The sequence below is a fragment of the Leptodactylus fuscus genome, chromosome 7, assembly GCF_031893055.1.
Source record: "Leptodactylus fuscus isolate aLepFus1 chromosome 7, aLepFus1.hap2, whole genome shotgun sequence".
In the NCBI taxonomy this organism is placed as follows: domain Eukaryota; kingdom Metazoa; phylum Chordata; class Amphibia; order Anura; family Leptodactylidae; genus Leptodactylus; species Leptodactylus fuscus.
In genome coordinates this window covers 38,049,380-38,068,617 of record NC_134271.1, presented here as the reverse complement: position 1 = coordinate 38,068,617, position 19,238 = coordinate 38,049,380, and the positions used below count along the sequence as shown (strand labels likewise).

At 46.5% G+C, this 19,238-nt stretch overlaps 1 protein-coding gene across 1 annotated transcript in view; it reads right to left on the bottom strand.

Moving 5' to 3' along the window:
• Positions 1-4,197: 4,197 nt before the first annotated feature.
• LOC142213308 (F-actin-uncapping protein LRRC16A-like) overlaps positions 4,198-19,238 on the bottom strand; it is a 293,690-nt gene continuing 278,649 nt past the window's right edge. The window contains exons 5-6 of the mRNA XM_075281626.1: positions 6,208-6,282; positions 4,198-4,332 (exon numbers count right to left, since the gene is read on the bottom strand). Coding sequence (XP_075137727.1) covers positions 4,198-4,332; positions 6,208-6,282 — 210 coding nt within the window. The remainder of the gene's footprint in view (positions 4,333-6,207; positions 6,283-19,238) is intronic.

Below are 19,238 nucleotides of genomic sequence, written 5' to 3'. Positions count from 1 at the left end.
GCCACTTTCCAGCATCTAATCAATGATATATTTCGAGACTACCTGGACAGGTTTGTGGTAATCTACTTGGATGACATCCTGATCTACTCGAACAATATGCAAGAACACCAGGATCAGGTGAAAGCAGTATTACAGCGTCTAAGAGAAAATCACCTATACATCAAACTGGAGAAGTGTGAGTTCCATAAATCCAAAATACAATTCTTGGGATATGTCATTTCTCCCCAGGGACTGAGCATGGACACCAGCAAGGTGAAAGCTGTCCAGGAATGGCCAACCCCAAAAAACAGCAAGGAGGTACACCCTGACCCCGAATCTGCTTTTATTGTGGAAGCAGATGCCTCAGACTGTGCTATAGGGGCTGTTCTTTCTCAGCGAAGCGGGATAAGGGGGTTGCTTCACCCCTGTGCCTTCTTCTCCCGAAAGATGTCTACCGCAGAGAGGAACTATGATATAGGCAATAAGGAGTTATTAGCTATTGTTTCTGCTTTTAAGGAATGGAGACATCATCTTCAGGGAGCAGTGCAGCAAATTGTTGTTCTTACAGATCATCGGAACCTGGAATTCTTCCGGTCTGCGAAAAATATGACTACCTGACAAGCCCGATGGACTTTATTTCTCAATCAATTCAATTTCATCATTTCTTACTGACCAGGTTCCCGCAATGGCAAGGCAGACGCTCTTTCCCGAATGTATTCCTCCAAACCAAGTTCTGCCCCTTCGCCAGAGCCTATTCTTCCTAATTCTTGTTTTTTAGGTGTCATACACAACAAGGATCTGATTGCCGATATTAAGGATGCGTATGAATTGGATGCCTTTCTGTCTTCACCCCCGGAGGACGTCTCCTTGACTTTCCATGGTGTGTGGGTTTGCGACGGTCACCTCTACGTCCCGGAAGCTGCAAGGTACTCAAGCTAATCCATGATTCTAAACTCGCAGGTCACAGGGGGATCCAGAAGTCTCAAGAGTTCCTGTCTCGTTTCTACTGGTGGCCCGGTTTTCAAAAGGACGTCAAGAACTATGTTCGCTCCTGTGAAGTCTGTACCAGGTGTAAGGTACCTAGGGCCTTGCCCACCGATCTCCTGCAGCCCCTGCCTGTTCCATCTCGGCCTTGGGGCTCAATCTCCATGGACTTCATTGTAGACTTGCCGCCCTCTCAGGGGCAAACCACAGTTCTGGTTGTGGTAGACCGTTTAACTAAAGCAGCCCATTTCATCCCGTGCGCAGGTCTCCCATCGGCTACCACAGTCATCAGCAGGACGATTGGGTTGAGCTGCTTCCCCTGGCTGAGTTCTGCTTTAACAACTCTCAGAGCGCGACCACTAAACTTTCTCCATTTTATGCCAACCTAGGCTACCATCTGCAGATCCAACCGCAGCTCCCTGTGGACACTTCGGTTCCTGCCGTTGCGGAGAGAATACTAGCCTTGCAAGGTATCCTGGTAACTTTAAAGGAGACCCTGGCCACGGCCCAGACCCGCTAAAAGAAGGCGGCTGATTGGTTCCGGAAGCCAGCTCCCATTTACAAGCTCGGAGATTCGGTATGGCTCTCTACTAAGAACTTAAGATTGAAGCTGCCTTCACCCAAGTTGGGCCAGAAATACATCGGTCCCTTCAAGGTTTGCGGTATTGTAAGCTCCGTGGCCTGCAAACTTCAACTTCCCAAGACCCTTAGGATACACCCGGTATTCCATGTCTCTTTGCTGAAACCCACTGTTCCTAATTCCTTTTTAGGTTGGTCTTCCCCACCCCCTGATCCCATCATGGTTGATGGCCAGGAACACTATGTGGTGGAGGACATCTTGGATTCCCGATTCTATCGAAAGCACCTACAGTACCTGGTCAAGTGGAAGGGGTACCCTGCTGAAGACAACTCTTGGGAGCCGGTGAGTAACCTTTGCGCTCCACAGCTGGTCCCTCCCTAGCGAAAGGCTAATTTGTTGATTAATGACATACTTGTGGTGTTGGAACATATGGCTTTAGTCAAACTTTATTTGGTTTGTTACATACACAAGAACAACTAGTACAAACAAGTATGTCATTAATCAACAAATTAGCCTTTCGCTCCACCCACACTGCTACTGGCAAGTCTCAGTTGTGCATATATATATGATATGAAAACACACAGACGGAGAGCACTATGATTAAGGGGCTTTAAGGACCCCGAAACGCGTTAGTTGCAGTTTTTTATCCACCTTTCTGACTTTTTTCTGCACTTTACTATGTATTAGTTATCTTGTTTGCCTGCCCATCGGGGCTTATTTTTAACTCATGGATTAAAGGTTAAATTTTATACGTACCCAAGATGTTGCGGATCCTTCTTGCAATGTGGTTTTTCAAAGAATTTTTATCTACAGCAGGGAAAAGTAATGATCATTCTAGATCTCAATGATGCGTATCTCCATGTCCCTATTTTCGTTCTCACAGGAAGTATCCCAGAATCGTCATTTATATGGCCACCACAGAGAGCATTATCAATTCACCGCACTGTCATTTGGCATTTCCTCAGCCCCATTTGTATTCATCAAGGTGGTCACTCCGGTCGCTGCCGCCCTCAGACTACAAGGCCTATGCATCGTTCCCTACTTGAACAACTGGCTCATAAAATCTAAGTCTGCTGCAATCCTCCAACATCACATCCAGATAACTATCAACTTCCTACAGAAGTTAGGTTAGATAGTCAATTGGGAGAAATCAGGGATCGTACCAGCTACCCGGAAGAAGTTCCTGGGTTTTATTGTGGATTCAGAGTTGATGCAGATCTTCTTTCCAGCCCAAGGAGGTTGAGAATAGAGGCTACTGCCCGCTCCTATTTCAGACCCGGCGAGTTACCATCTGCACTGCCATGAGAGTCCTCGGCCTGATGTCATCCACGGCCAGGGCGGTCCCTTGGGCTTTATGGCATTTGCATCCCCTTCAGACAGAAGTGTTGAGAAGCTGGAATGGCTCTCTACAGGGATTGCACAAGAAGATCTGTTTTTCTCCCAGTACCCGTCTTTCCCTCAGATGGTGATACACCTAAAAGATGGAAGGTCCTCGGTCCCAACAGTGTGGACCCTGTTGACAATAGATGCATCCCATTTGGGATGGGGAGCCCATCTGGAAGACAAGAGAATAATCTGACCCAGTTATCAGCTCTTCACATCAAGGGCTCCCTGAACATAGTAGCGGATCAGTTGAGTCAGGGTATCATTGTATCTGGTGAATGGTCACTCAGTTCAGACGTATTTCAACAGATCATCCAGAGATGGGGTCTCCCTGAGGTCGATCTTATGGCAACCCAACTCAAAGCCAAGGTGGGGACCTTCTGCACTCTGTACCAGGAGGACAATCCCTTGGCAGTGGATGCCCTGTCCATCCCGTGGAGGTTCAGGCCGTTCTACATCTTCCCTATAATTCTAATTATACCATGGGGTATTGATAAAATAAGACAGGACCTAGCCCCGGGAACTGCCATAATCCCGTTCTGGCCAAAAAAAAAGGGCTTGGTTTGCCCAGCTCATGTGGATGAGTCAAGGCATATACTGTAGGCTTCCTCCCCTCCCAGACCTGGTAACCCAAGGAGAGCTGAGATGCCAGGATCTGAGGAGATTCAACCTGACAGCCTGGAGGTTGACCAGTCCCTATTAAGGAATAGAGGACTGTCTCAAGCCGTTCTGAAGCCACAGCTGTGTCTACTAATAACAACTACAGAAGAATTGGTAAAATCTTCAATGCCTGGTGTCTTGAACATGGAAGTGGACTCCTCGGATCCCCCAGTGAGGGCGATCCTGGATTTTCTTCAGAACGGACTAAACAGAGGGCTCGCTGCTGCCACCCTAAAGGTACATGTAGCCGCTCTGTCCGCCTATCTGGGGAGGCGTTTGTCTCAAGATCCTTTAGTAAGCACCTTTATGAAAGGGGCAACTAGGCTGAGACCTGTGGTTACCACACCTGTCCACCAGTGGGACCTCAATACGGTCCTTTCGGCACTACTCACAAAGCCTTGTGAGCCTCTGGAAGAGGTCAAACTAAAGTTCCTAACCTATAAAACAGCAGTTCTTCTGGCTATAACATCAGCCAAAAGGGTCAGTGAGCTGCAAGCTCTGTCTTCGGAGAAGCCATATACCTCCTCTTTCCGGATCGTGTTCAGCTTAGGTTCTTTCCAAGCTTCAGACCCAAAATTCCTTCATCCACAAATATAAACCAGCTGATCACCTTACCAGCTTTTTTTCCATCTCCTTCCTCTCATGACGAGGAAAAGTTCCATACACTGGACCACGTGAGATGCCTGAGGATCTACCTCCAGCGTACACGTTCCTTCAGAAAGTCTGGAAAACCTCGTCATCAACTTCTTGGGGAGACACAAAGGGCTTAAGGCTTCCAAAGCCTCATTTTATGCTGGGTCAGGGAGACAATTAAGTTCTCTTACTCGAGGGCACATTACACGAGGTTGGTTACCACCTCCTAGGCAGAGACAGAAGCCTTGTCTCTAAGTCGAATTTCCTCTGCTGCATTTTTGTCCTCGGAGGCAACGCTTGTGTCCCACTACCGCCTGGACACTTGGGCTTCAGAAGCTACTGCTTTTGGTCACTGTTTAAGTGCACTTGTGGTAAGTCCCACCCTAGGGGATTACTTGCTAACTCCCCATATTTTGCCGCTGGTAGGATGACAGGGAACGAAGGATTATGAAGATAATCTTGTTTCCCTTAGTCCTAACAGCGGCACAAGACTTCCCGCCCAGAAAATTTTTGTCATTGTTATAAATATATTGTGTTACCTATGTATAATTATGTTACTCTTGTATATACACGCAGGGGGGAGGTCCTTGTGCCCTCTTATAGGGCAAGCTAGGGGCAGAAATACCCCCATATTGTGCCGCTGTTAGGACTAAGAGAAACACGATTATCTTCATAATCCTTCGTTTTGTATAGGTTACAATTTTTCGGAGAATCAGATGCTTTAATTTTTGGACTCCCTGCTGTGTAGTCATGAAAATACTATATTTTAACGGTTATTCTTACTTTGGAAGAGGTCAATCATGTGAGTGAGGCTCATATATTTAAAATTTTGGACTTTTTTCTCAAAGGTATATACTCGAGTATAAGCCTAATTTTTAAGCACAGTCCTTGTGCTGAAAAAGCCCCCCTCGGCTTATACTCGAGTCAAGCAAAAAAAAGAAATAATATTTTTTTATTTTTTTTATTTTTTATTTTTTTTTTTTTTTTTGGGGGGGGGAAGGGCTATAACCAGCCGCAATAGTAATGTATAGAATCTCCCATAAAATAGTAAAAAAAAAAGAAACTTTAATAAATATTATAAAAAAAATGAAATACATAAAAGTTCTAAGTCTCTCCTTTCCCTAGAATACATATAAAAGTAGAAAATGACTGTGAAACACAAACACATTAGGTATCCCTGTGTCTACTGAGTATAGAGGATCTGCAGTGCTTCTGTTCCATCGGGAAGGGGTTAATAGGAGCACTGCAGATACCCTATATTCAGCCAGGCTGAATTCCACATGGGAAAAAAAAACAGTCCTCAAGCTCAGGGAAGGGGCAGACAGACAACCAAAACACCCCCTCCCCTTTCCCAGCACCCAGCAACTACTGCATCCAAAAACCATTTTAATTTTTGAAATTTTCCAGTAGCTGCTATATTCCCCCCCTAGGCTTATACTTGAGTCAATAAGTTTTCCCAGTTTTTTGTGGTAAAATTAGGGGGGTCGGCTTATACTCGAGTATATATGATAGTTTTGAGGACAGTCATCCCTTTTGGATGGGGATGGCCTCTGATTTTCAGAAATAAACGTATACTTTTTTGTCAACAGTATATATAGTGTGAGGACAGGGCTGCCTATTGGATGTGGACAGCCACTGATTTTTCAGAAATAAACGTATACTCTTTTCTCAAAGGTATATAGTCTGAGGACAGAGCTCCCTTCCTGACAGAAGAAGCTTTCTCTTAGTTTAAGATTGAAAATGACACCCTCACTAGCAAAGCTAAGCACCTGCCTACCCTGCAGTACCCTAGCTACAACTGAGCTCCTCTCCGTAGCTAGCATGTGCAGCAAAACAGTGGCATCAGCATCATCACAGCCCTTATAGAGAGGGGTGTGATGATGCTGCCGATAACCAATCACATTACTGCCTGCCCATAACTAACATGATGCCTGAGTTTGGCCAGTAGCCATTGAGCAATCATTTCCTTTCCGTTGAATTTGTGTTACCTTTTCTTGAGGTATAGAGGCATCTCCAGTAATTCCATTTAGAAATTGATTGTTCCTTAGGAGATAACTTTGAATCTGTTAAAAAAAAAAAAAATCATTACAGCATCATTCTTTCTTACTTTGCATACCTTTAGACAATTAATGAAGCTTATCAGTGGATGGATAAATACATGGATTTTCAATTGCAAATTGGCTGCAAAAAATCTAATTCAGTTGAAAGGCTTCCTTAAAGGGATATTCCCATGAACATAATCATATCTATATTTGTAGATAATTAAAATTTAAACATTTTTACAAACATAAGTAGAGCGAACAGCGTTTGAATGAATAGCTATTCGATTGACTATCAGACTGTTGGAGTTATTTGATTCCAATCAAATACCAAGCGGCAAACGCAGTAAAAATTTGTATCCCCTCCCACCTTCCCTGGTGCTTTTTTTGCACCAATAACTGTGCAGGGGAGGTGGGACAGGAACTACAACAACGTAGGCATTGAAAAAAAATAGGAAAAAGTCATTGGCTGCCTAAATCAGGTGTCCTCTGATTTATAAGAATAGTGGCCGCCATGTTCGTCTCAGTTGCAGCTTGGAGAGATAGGGATAGGCATCTGCTGAGGGTAGGGGTGAACCTACCTTTTTTTCTGCCCCTCCTCCCCCCCGGGAGGAGGGGGCAGAGCGGAGGGGCTGGGGCGGAGCGAAGGGGGGCATGGCGGAGCGGCGTTAGCAGGCAGAGAGCAGGCAGGGAGAGGACCTGCTCTCTGCCTGAGCGTGAGGGGAGGCCACTGGAGCAGCGCTGTGTCCACAGGGCCTCCCCAATCCACCACTCGCTTCCCGTGCCGAGCTGCCGAGACGGTGACGCTAAGCCAGTCTGAACAGGCTTAGCGTCACCATCTCGGCAGCCTGGCACGTCCTGGGAAAGCTTGTCCTGGACTGGCTTAAGTAAGCCATGGCCCTGGCATGGCGCCGCCGCGGTCGCTTCGGGTCGCCTCATGGGAGGTGCAGCGCTGGCTGAGGGTCAGATGGAATTGTAGATTCTGTTAGGCAAGAAATCTGAAGAAAAACTACAGAGCTATACTCTCAGAGAAAACGAATTTGTATAAAGCAAATCAGTGTATAGAATATATATACACTGAATCCACCTTTCCCGGCTGTATTCCACTCCTAAACCAGTGGTATACAGAAATATATCCACTGAATCCAGCTTTCCTGGCTGTATGCCACACCCAAACCAGTGGTATACAGAAATATATACGCTGAATCCAGCTTTCCCGGCTGTATTCCACTCCTAAACCAGTGGTATACAGAAATATATCCGCTGAATCCAGCTTTCCTGGCTGCATGCCACACCCAAACCAGTGGTATACAGAAATATATCCGCTGAATCCAGCTTTCCCGGCTGTATTCCACTCCCAAACCAGTGGTATACAGAAATAATGATGCTTCATCCAGCTTTCCCAGCTGTATTACACTCCCAAACCAGTGGTATACAGAAATAATGATGCTTCATCCAGCTTTCCCAGCTGTATTCCACTCCCAAACCAGTGGTATACAGAAATATATATGCTTCATCCAGCTTTCCCAGCTATATTCCACTCCCAAACCAGTGGTATACAGAAATATATCCGCTGAATCCAGCTTTCCCGGCTGTATTCCACTCCCAAACCAGTGGTATACAGAAATAATGACGCTTCATCCAGCTTTCCCAGCTGTATTACACTCCCAAACCAGTGGTATACAGAAATAATGATGCTTCATCCAGCTTTCCCAGCTGTATTCCACTCCCAAACCAGTGGTATACAGAAATAGACGCTTCATCCAGCTTTCCCAGCTGTATTACACTCCCAAACCAGTGGTATACAGAAATATATATGCTTCATCCAGCTTTCCCAGCTATATTCCACTCCCAAACCAGTGGTATACAGAAATAATGACGCTTCATCCAGCTTTCCCAGCTGTATTACACTCCCAAACCAGTGGTATACAGAAATAATGATGCTTCATCCAGCTTTCCCAGCTGTATTCCACTCCCAAACCAGTGGTATACAGAAATATATATGCTTCATCCAGCTTTCCCAGCTGTATTACACTCCCAAACCAGTGGTATACAGAAATATATACACTTCATCCAGCTTTTTCAGCTGTATTACACTCCCAAACCAGTGGTATACAGAAATAGACGCTTCATCCAGCTTTCCCAGCTGTATTCAACTTCCAAACCAGTGGTATACAAAAATATAGACGCTTCATCCAGCTTTCTTGCTGTATTCCACTCCCAAACCAGTGGTATACAGAAATATAGACGCTGAATCCAGCTTTCCCAGCTGTATTCAACTTCCAAACCAGTGGTATACAAAAATATAGACGCTTCATCCAGCTTTCTAGCTGTATTCCACTCCCAAACCAGTGGTATACAGAAATATAGACGCTTCATCCAGCTTCCCCAGCTGAATTCCACTCCCAAACCAGTGGTATACAGAAATATATACGCTGCATGCAGGTTTCCCAGCTGTTTTACACTCCCAAACCAGTGGTATACAGAAATATAGACGCTGAATGCAGCTTTCCCAGCTGTATTGTACTCCCAAACCAGTGGTATACAGAAATACATATGCTGAATCCAGCTTTCCCAGCTGTGTTACACTCCCAAACCAGTGGTATACAGAAATATATACACTTCATCCAGCTTTTTCAGCTGTATTACACTCCCAAACCAGTGGTATACAGAAATAGACGCTTCATCCAGCTTTCCTAGCTGTATTCCACTCCCAAACCAGTGGTATACAGAAATATAGACGCTGAATCCAGCTTTCCCAGCTGTATTCAACTTCCAAACCAGTGGTATACAGAAATATATATGCTTCATCCAGCTTTCTAGCTGTATTCCACTCCCAAACCAGTGGTATACAGAAATATAGACGCTGAATCCAGCTTTCCCAGCTGTATTCAACTTCCAAACCAGTGGTATACAAAAATATAGACGCTTCATCCAGCTTTCTAGCTGTATTCCACTCCCAAACCAGTGGTATACAGAAATATAGACGCTGAATCCAGCTTTCCCAGCTGTATTCAACTCCCAAACCAGTGGTATACAGAAATATAGACGCTTCATCCAGCTTCCCCAGCTGTATTCCACTCCCAAACCAGTGGTATACAGAAATATATACGCTGAATGCAGCTTTCCCAGCTGTATTGTACTCGCAAACCAGTGGTATACAGAAATATAGACGCTTCATCCAGCTTTCTAGCTGTATTCCACTCCCAAACCAGTGGTATACAGAAATATATACGCTTCATCCAGCTTTCCCAGCTGTATTCCACTCCCAAACCAGTAAATGTTAGGACCGAAAACATAGGACTGCGCTTCACCTGTTCAAATTAGGTTAGATAAATAGATTTACTATGGTTCACACACAACGCGTTTCAAATCAAAAGACCCTTTTTCAAGTGCATAAGAACTGTTAAAACATAAAATGGAATACACAAAAATACACTTCAGCTTTCCTTTGTTAACTTAATAAAAATTACTTGACTCGTTTTTTTTATTATTTGTTGCATTTATATTTATAAAAGTACACTAGTACACCCATTTGAGGAGGGGGGGTGGTGGTATTTCTATGGGTAAAAGGGATATAGGCCATTACAGGTAGGTAATAGGTACCATAGGTAATATACCATAGGTGTTACATCTCCAAAATTTGTATGAATACATAAAGTATAAGCAGACAAATCAAAATTCGTATAAAGCTATATGGGGGAAGAGGTAGGAGGAGTCAGGTATTCATTTAAGCATAGATATATTAATAGTAGTGTATTAAACAGCTTAAACATAAGACATTGGTGTTCATGTAGACACATAGGTATACATGCAAACAAGTAAAAGGTCAGAGTGCAGTTTTATAAAGACATTATATAGGCTACATTCACACTAGAGGGTTGACATGTTCAACTATATTCAAGGAACCTCTAGGACTAGCGATATATGTATAAATGACAAGTGGCCAATGAATAGATAAACAAATAGGATAAGTACTCACGATTTCTGTGTTACAGATTGCTTACCTCTTTCTGGTAGCTGATTAAATGCCAGCTGTCCGGAAGCAGGCATCAACAAAAGCATTGGTGGGAGTGGTTACAGTGCTTCCCGCACTTTTTGAGCGACACACGCGCAGTAGATTGCACGTGCGGCCGCTCGCTGTTGAGACTCGGCATTCTAGCTAGTGGACCGCGCATGCGCGTAGGCACCAACTCGCGCACGCGCTGTCTGTCAAACCTCTGCAGCCGCATCTGGTAGGGGAAGAGCAAGTGCGCAGACGTGAAGGTTCTGCTGCACGCTCCCCGTGTCTTCGCTTTTATAGAGCCAAGCAAGAGCTCGAAAGTAAAGAGGTGTTTTTTTGCTAAATTGGGCGATTGTTGCTAGCAAAATACGAAAAACAAGAAAACTTGATAGTCTTCAGTAGTGGATACCTTTTTAATGGCTAACTCATAATGATGACAAATTACTGACGTTTCGGAAAGCTTCGGCTCCTTTATCAAAGTAAATTTAAAACATTTCTGAAGGAAATTTACTTTGATAAAGGAGCCGAAGCGTTCCGAAACGTCAGTAATTTGTCATCATTATGAGTTAGCCATTAAAAAGGTATCAACTACTGAAGACTATCAAGTTTTCTTGTTTTTTATATTTCCAACCCACTGGCTAACACGGTACAAGAACGAACATTTTCCTTAGCAAAATACGGTAATGGACTAATATCAAAAAGAGGGATGGCAGCAAAATTGGGATCAAATTAGACTGATATCAAAAAAAGGGATGGCAGCAAAATTAGCCTTTGAGTCAATATAAGAGAAAGGGCTAATCAAAGGGAGAATTGATCTTAAATAGAGGGGATTTTCATGAAAATAAGTAGGAAATTTATTATAAATACATACAGTAAATAAATATGAATATAAATATAATGAGCATAAAATTAAAATATAAATAAAATATGGATCAAAAAGCATAAAATTTAAATATGAATATCATAGAATTCAAGTATAAATATAAATCTAATAAGGATGACATAAGTGACGAAACATTGCTGTCCTTTGTCCCGGATTGAGCTTCTGATCGAATCACCGTCGATGAGAAGAAATCGGATTGTCAACGGGTCACATCTAGAGATGAGCGAACAGTGTTCTATCGAACTCATGTTCGATCGGATATTAGGCTGTTCGGCATGTTCGAATCGAATCGAACACCGCGTGGTAAAGTGCGCCATTACTCGATTCCCCTCCCACCTTCCCTGGCGCCTTTTTTGCTCCAATAACAGCGCAGGGTAGGTGGGACAGGAACTACGACACCGGTGACGTTGAGAAAAGTAGGCAAAACCCATTGGCTGCCGAAAACATGTGACCTCTAATTTAAAAGAACAGCGCCGCCCAGGTTCGCGTCATTCTGAGCTTGCAATTCACCGAGGACGGAGGTTTCCGTCCAGCTAGCTAGGGCTTAGATTCTGGGTAGGCAGGGACAGGCTAGGATAGGAAGGAGAAGACAACCACAACAGCTCTTGTAAGAGCTAAATTCCAGGGAGAAGCTTGTCAGTGTAACGTGGCACTGACGGGCTCAATCGCCGCAACCCAGCTTTCCCAGGATCCTGAATGGAATACACTGTCAGTGTATTCCCGTATACCCGATATATACCCCGATACCCGTTCCAACGGTGTGCCCCCCCACCTTCACCCCAGAAATACCCTGCAAGTCCCCTAGCAATAGAATTGGGGCTATATACACCCACAATTTTTACTACTGGTATACAGTGCCATTGTCTGACTGGGAATTCAAAGAATATATTGGGAATACAAATACCCTCATTTCTTGCTACTGCCATATAGTGCCAGTTTCTGACTGGTAATTCAAAGAATATATTGTGGTTACGTGCACCCACAATTTTTACTACTGGTATACAGTGCCATTGTCTGACTGGGAATTCAAAGAATATATTGGGAATACAAATACCCTCATTTCTTGCTACTGCCATATAGTGCCAGTGTCTGACTGGGAATTCAAAGAATATATTGGGGTTACGTGCACCCACAATTTTTACTACTGGTATACAGTGCCATTGTCTGACTGGGAATTCAAAGAATATATTGGGAATACAAATACCCTCATTTCTTGCTACTGCCATATAGTGCCAGTGTCTGACTGGGAATTCAAAGAATATATTGGGGTTACGTGCACCCACAATTTTTACTACTGGTATACAGTGCCATTGTCTGACTGGGAATTCAAAGAATATATTGGGGTTATAAATACCCTCATTTCTTGCTACTGCCATATAGTGCCAGTTTCTGACTGGTAATTCAAAGAATATATTGTGGTTACGTGCACCCACAATTTTTACTACTGGTATACAGTGCCATTGTCTGACTGGGAATTCAAAGAATATATTGGGAATACAAATACCCTCATTTCTTGCTACTGCCATATAGTGCCAGTTTCTGACTGGTAATTCAAAGAATATATTGTGGTTACGTGCACCCACAATTTTTACTACTGGTATACAGTGCCATTGTCTGACTGGGAATTCAAAGAATATATTGGGAATACAAATACCCTCATTTCTTGCTACTGCCATATAGTGCCAGTTTCTGACTGGTAATTCAAAGAATATATTGGGGTTACGTGCACCCACAATTTTTACTACTGGTATACAGTGCCATTGTCTGACTGGGAATTCAAAGAATATATTGGGAATACAAATACCCTCATTTCTTGCTACTGCCATATAGTGCCAGTGTCTGACTGGGAATTCAAAGAATATATTGTGGTTACGTGCACCCACAATTTTTACTACTGGTATACAGTGCCATTGTCTGACTGGGAATTCAAAGAATATATTGGGAATACAAATACCCTCATTTCTTGCTACTGCCATATAGTGCCAGTGTCTGACTGGGAATTCAAAGAATATATTGGGGTTACGTGCACCCACAATTTTTACTACTGGTATACAGTGCCATTGTCTGACTGGGAATTCAAAGAATATATTGGGAATACAAATACCCTCATTTCTTGCTACTGTCATATAGTGCCAGTGTCTGACTGGGAATTCAAAGAATATATTGGGGTTACGTGCACCCACAATTTTTACTACTGGTATACAGTGCCATTGTCTGACTGGGAATTCAAAGAATATATTGGGAATACAAATACCCTCATTTCTTGCTACTGCCATATAGTGCCAGTTTCTGACTGGTAATTCAAAGAATATATTGGGGTTACGTGCACCCACAATTTTTACTACTGGTATACAGTGCCATTGTCTGACTGGGAATTCAAAGAATATATTGGGAATACAAATACCCTCATTTCTTGCTACTGCCATATAGTGCCAGTGTCTGACTGGGAATTCAAAGAATATATTGGGAATACAAATACGCTCATTTCTTGCTACTGCCATATAGTGCCAGTTTCTGACTGGTAATTCAAAGAATATATTGGGGTTACGTGCACCCACAATTTTTACTACTGGTATACAGTGCCAATTTCTAACTAGGAATTCAAAATGCGCAAGGCTCCCGGAAAGGGACGTGGACGAGGCCGTGGGCGAGGTCGGGGGAATGGTTCTGGGGAGCAAGGTAGCAGTGAAGCCACAGGGCGTCCCGTGCCTACTCCTGTGGGGCAGCAAGCATTGCGCCACTCCACAGTGCCAGGGTTGCTTGCCACATTAACTAAACTGCAGGGTACAAACCTTAGTAGGCCCGAGAACCAGGAACAGGTCTTGCAATGGCTGTCAGAGAACGCTTACAGCACATTGTCCAGCAGCCAGTCAGACTCTGCCTCCTCTCCTCCTATTACCCAACAGTCTTGTCTTCCTTCCTCCCAAAATTCCGAAGCTTTACAGAACAATAACCCAAACTGTCCCTGCTCCCCAGAGCTGTTCTCCGCTCCTTTCATTGTCCCTCAACCTGCCTCTCCACGTCACGATTCCACGAACCTAACAGAGGAGCATCTGTGTCCAGATGCTCAAACACTAGAGTCTCCTCCATCTCCGTTCGATTTGGTGGTGGATGACCAGCAACCCACCCTCATCGATGATGATGTGACGCAGTTGCCGTCAGGGCATCCAGTTGACCGGCGCATTGTGCGGGAGGAGGAGATGAGACAGGAGTTGGAAGAGGAAGTGGTGGATGATGAGGACACTGACCCGACCTGGACAGGGGGGATGTCAAGCGGGGAAAGTAGTGTGGATGTTGAGGCAGGTGCAGCACCAAAAAGGGTATCTAGAGGCAGAGGCAGAGGTCAGCAGCTTAGGCGAAGCCAGGCCACACCCGGAATCTCCCAAGATGTTCCAGTTCGTACCCAGCCCCGAAAAACTCCCACCTCGAGGGCACGTTTCTCGAAGGTGTGGAGTTTTTTCAAGGAATGCGCCGAGGACAGATATAGTGTTGTCTGCACAATTTGCCTCTCGAAATTGATTAGGGGCTCTGAGAAGAGCAACCTGTCCACCACTTCAATGCGCCGTCATTTGGAATCCAAGCACTGGAATCAGTAGCAGGCAGCAACGGCAGGACAAAGGCCGCCTGCCGTTCACGCCACTGCCACTGCCTCTGCCACTGCCTCTGCCTCTGCCACTGCCACTGCTGACTGTGCTGGCGATGCACTCCAGAGGACGAGCCAGGACACCACTTCATCTGCCTCCGCCACTTTGTTGACTTCTACCTCATCCTCCCCTGGTCCTGTCTTATCTCCTTCTCCTGCACCATCAAAGGCACCATCAGGCGTTTCTTTACAACAACCCACCATCTCTCAGACATTGGAGCGGCAACAGAAATACACTGCTAACCACCCACACGCGCAAGCCTTGAACGCCAACATCGCTAAACTGCTGGCCCAGGAGATGTTGGCGTTCCGGCTTGTTGAAACTCCCGCCTTCCTGGACCTGATGGCAACTGCGGCACCTCGCTATGCCGTCCCTAGCCGTCACTACTTCTCCCGGTGTGCCGTCCCCGCCTTGCACCAGCACGTGTCACTCAACATCAGGCGGGCCCTTAGTTCCGCGCTTTGCACAAAGGTCCACTTGACCACCGACGCGTGGACAAGTGCATGCGGACAGGGACGCTACATTTCACTGACGGCACACTGGGTGAATGTAGTTGAGGCTGGGACTGCTTCCCAAACTGGCCCGGTGTACCTCGTCTCCCCGCCTAACATTCCTGGCAGGGACACGAGAAGAACACCCCCCTCCTCCTCCTCCTCTACCGCCTCCTCCTCCGCCACCGCCTCCTCCTCCGTCACCGCCTCCTCCTCCGCTGTTAGATTGACCCCAGCTACGAGTTGGAAACGTTGCAGCACTGGCGTTGGTAGACGTCAGCAGGCTGTGCTGAAGCTGATCAGCTTGGGGGACAGACAGCACACTGCCTCCGAGGTGAGGGATGCCCTCCTCGATGAGACGGCAATATGGTTTGAGCCGCTGCACCTGGGCCCAGGCATGGTCGTTTGTGATAACGGCCGGAACCTGGTAGCAGCTCTGGAGCTTGCCGGACTCCAACATGTTCCATGCCTGGCCCACGTCTTCAACCTAGTGGTGCAACGTTTCCTAAAGAGCTACCCCAATGTTCCAGAGCTACTGGTGAAAGTGCGGCGCATGTGCGCCCACTTTCGCAAGTCGACAGTAGCCGCTGCTAGCTTAAAATCTCTCCAGCAACGCCTGCATGTGCCACAACACCGGCTTTTGTGCGACGTCCACACACGCTGGAACTCAACGTTTCAGATGTTGAATAGAGTGGTTGAGCAGCAGAGACCTTTGATGGAATACCAGCTACAAAACCCTAGGGTGCCACAAAGTCAGCTGCCTCAGTTTCACATCCATGAGTGGCCATGGATGAGAGACCTTTGTGACATCCTACGGGTCTTTGAGGAGTCCACAAGGAGGGTGAGCTCTGAGGATGCGATGGTGAGCCTTACAATCCCGCTCTTGTGTGTTCTGAGAGAATCCCTGATTGACATCAGGGATAACTCAGATCACACAGAGGAGTTAGGGATAGCATCCGATCCGTCACAGCTGGAGAGTAGGTCCACACATCTGTCCGCTTCACTGCGTTTAATGGAGGAGGAGGAGGAGGAGGAGGAGGAAGAAGAGTTGTCCGATGATGTGATGGTGATACAGGAGGATTCCGGGCAACTTCGAATCGTCCCATTGTTGCAGCGCGGATGGGTAGACATGGAGGATGAGGAGGAAATGGAGATTGAACTTTCCGGTGGGGCCAGAGGAGTCATGCCAACTAACACTGTGGCAGACATGGCTGAGTTCATGTTGGGGTGCTTTACAACCGACAAGCGTATTGTCAAAATCATGGAGGACAACCAGTACTGGATCTTTGCTATCCTTGACCCCCGGTATAAAAACAACATCTCGTCTTTTATTCCGGTAGAGGGGAGGGCCAATCGCATCAATGCTTGCCACAGGCAATTGGTGCAGAATATGATGGAGATGTTTCCAGCATGTGACGTTGGCGGCAGGGAGGGCAGTTCCTCCAGTAGGCAACCAAGTTCTCACCGGTCCACACAAACGAGGGGCACACTGTCTAAGGTCTGGGACACCTTGATGGCACCCCCTCGCCAAAGTGCCGCCACGGAGGGTCCTAGTGTCACCAGGCGTGAGAAGTATAGGCGCATGTTGCGGGAATACCTTTCCGACCACAGCCCTGTCCTCTCCGACCCCTCTGCGCCCTACACGTATTGGGTGTCGAAGTTGGACCTGTGGCTTGAACTTGCCCTATATGCCTTGGAGGTGCTGTCCTGTCCTGCCGCCAGCGTCCTATCTGAGAGGGTGTTCAGTGCAGCCGGTGGCATCATCACTGACAAGCGCACCCGTCTGTCAGCTGAGAGTGCCGACCGGCTCACTTTGATAAAAATGAACCACCACTGGACAGAGCCTTCATTTTTGTGCCCACCTGTGTAAAGCACCCCAACATGAAACTCCATGTCTGTACTCAACCTCTCCAATTCCTCCGCATCCTCATACTCATCCACCATAAGCGTTGCACAATTCTGCTAATACTAGGCTCCCTCCAACATGATTTCCCCCAACTCTGCTGGTTAGAGGCTCCCTCCACCCTGATTTCCACCAACTCTGCTGGTTAGAGGCTCCCTCCACCCTGCTTTCCCACAACTCTGCTGGTTAGAGGCTCCCTCCACCATGAATTTGCCCAAACTGGGCTGGTTAGAGGCTCCCTCCACCATGAATTGGTCCAAACTGGGTTTTTTAGAGGCTCCCTCCACCATGAATTGGTCCAAACTGGGGTTTTTAGAGGCTCCCTCCACCATGAATTGGTCCAAACTGGGCTGTTTAGCGGCTCCCTCCACCATTAATTGGTCCAAACTGGGCTGGTTAGAGGCTCCCTCCACCATGAATTTGCCCAAACTGGGCTGTTTAGAGGTTCCCTCCACCATGAATTTGCCCAAACTGGGCTGGTTAGAGGCTCCCTCCACCATGAATTGGTCCAAACTGGGGTTTTTAGAGGCTCCCTCCACCATGAATTGGTCCAAACTTGGCTGTTTAGAGGCTCCCTCCACCATTAATTGGTCCAAACTGGGCTGGTTAGAGGCTCCCTCCACCATGAATTGGTCCAAACTGGGTTTTTTAGAGGCTCCCTCCACCATGAATTTGCCCAAACTGGGCTGTTTAGAGGCTCCCTCCACCATGAATTGGTCCAAACTGGGCTGTTTAGAGGATCCCTCCACCATGAATTTGCCCAAACTGGGCTGTTTAGAGGCTCCCTCCACCATTAATTGGTCCAAACTGGGCTGGTTAGAGGCTCCCTCCACCATGAATTTCCCAAAACTTGGCTGTTTAGAGGCTCCCTCCACCATTAATTGGTCCAAACTGGGCTGGTTAGAGGCTCCCTCCACCATGAATTTGCCCAAACTGGGCTTTTTAGAGGCTCCCTCCACCATGAATTGGTCCAAACTGGGTTTTTTAGAGGCTCCCTCCACCATGAATTGGTCCAAACTGGGCTGTTTAGAGGCTCCCTCCACCATGAATTTGCCCAAACTGGGCTGTTTAGCGGCTCCCTCCACCATTAATTGGTCCAAACTGGGCTGGTTAGAGGCTCCCTCCACCATGAATTTGCCCAAACTGGGCTGTTTAGAGGTTCCCTCCACCATGAATTTGCCCAAACTGGGCTGGTTAGAGGCTCCCTCCACCATGAATTGGTCCAAACTGGGTTTTTTAGAGGCTCCCTCCACCATGAATTTGCCCAAACTGGGCTGTTTAGAGGCTCCCTCCACCATGAATTGGTCCAAACTGGGCTGTTTAGAGGCTCCCTCCACCATTAATTGGTCCAAACTGGGCTGGTTAGAGGCTCCCTCCACCATGAATTTGCCCAAACTGGGCTGTTTAGAGGCTCCCTCCACCATGAATTGGTCCAAACTGGGTTTTTTAGAGGCTCCCTCCACCATGAATTGGTCCAAACTGGGCTGTTTAGAGGCTCCCTCCACCATGAATTTGCCCAAACTGGGCTGTTTAGCGGCTCCCTCCACCATTAATTGGTCCAAACTGGGCTGGTTAGAGGCTCCCTCCACCATGAATTTGCCCAAACTGGGCTGTTTAGAGGCTCCCTCCACCATGAATTTGCCCAAACTGGGCTGGTTAGAGGCTCCCTCCACCATGAATTGGTCCAAACTGGGGTTTTTAGAGGCTCCCTCCACCATGAATTGGTCCAAACTTGGCTGTTTAGAGGCTCCCTCCACCATGAATTGGTCCAAACTGGGGTGGTTAGAGGCTCCCTCCACCATTAATTGGTCCAAACTGGGCTGGTTAGAGGCTCCCTCCACCATTAATTGGTCCAAACTGGGCTGGTTAGAGGCTCCCTCCACCATTAATTGGTCCAAACTGGGCTGGTTAGAGGCTCCCTCCACCATGAATTTGCCCAAACTGGGCTGTTTAGAGGCTCCCTCCACCATGAATTGGTCCAAACTGGGTTTTTTAGAGGCTCCCTCCACCATGAATTGGTCCAAACTGGGCTGTTTAGAGGCTCCCTCCACCATGA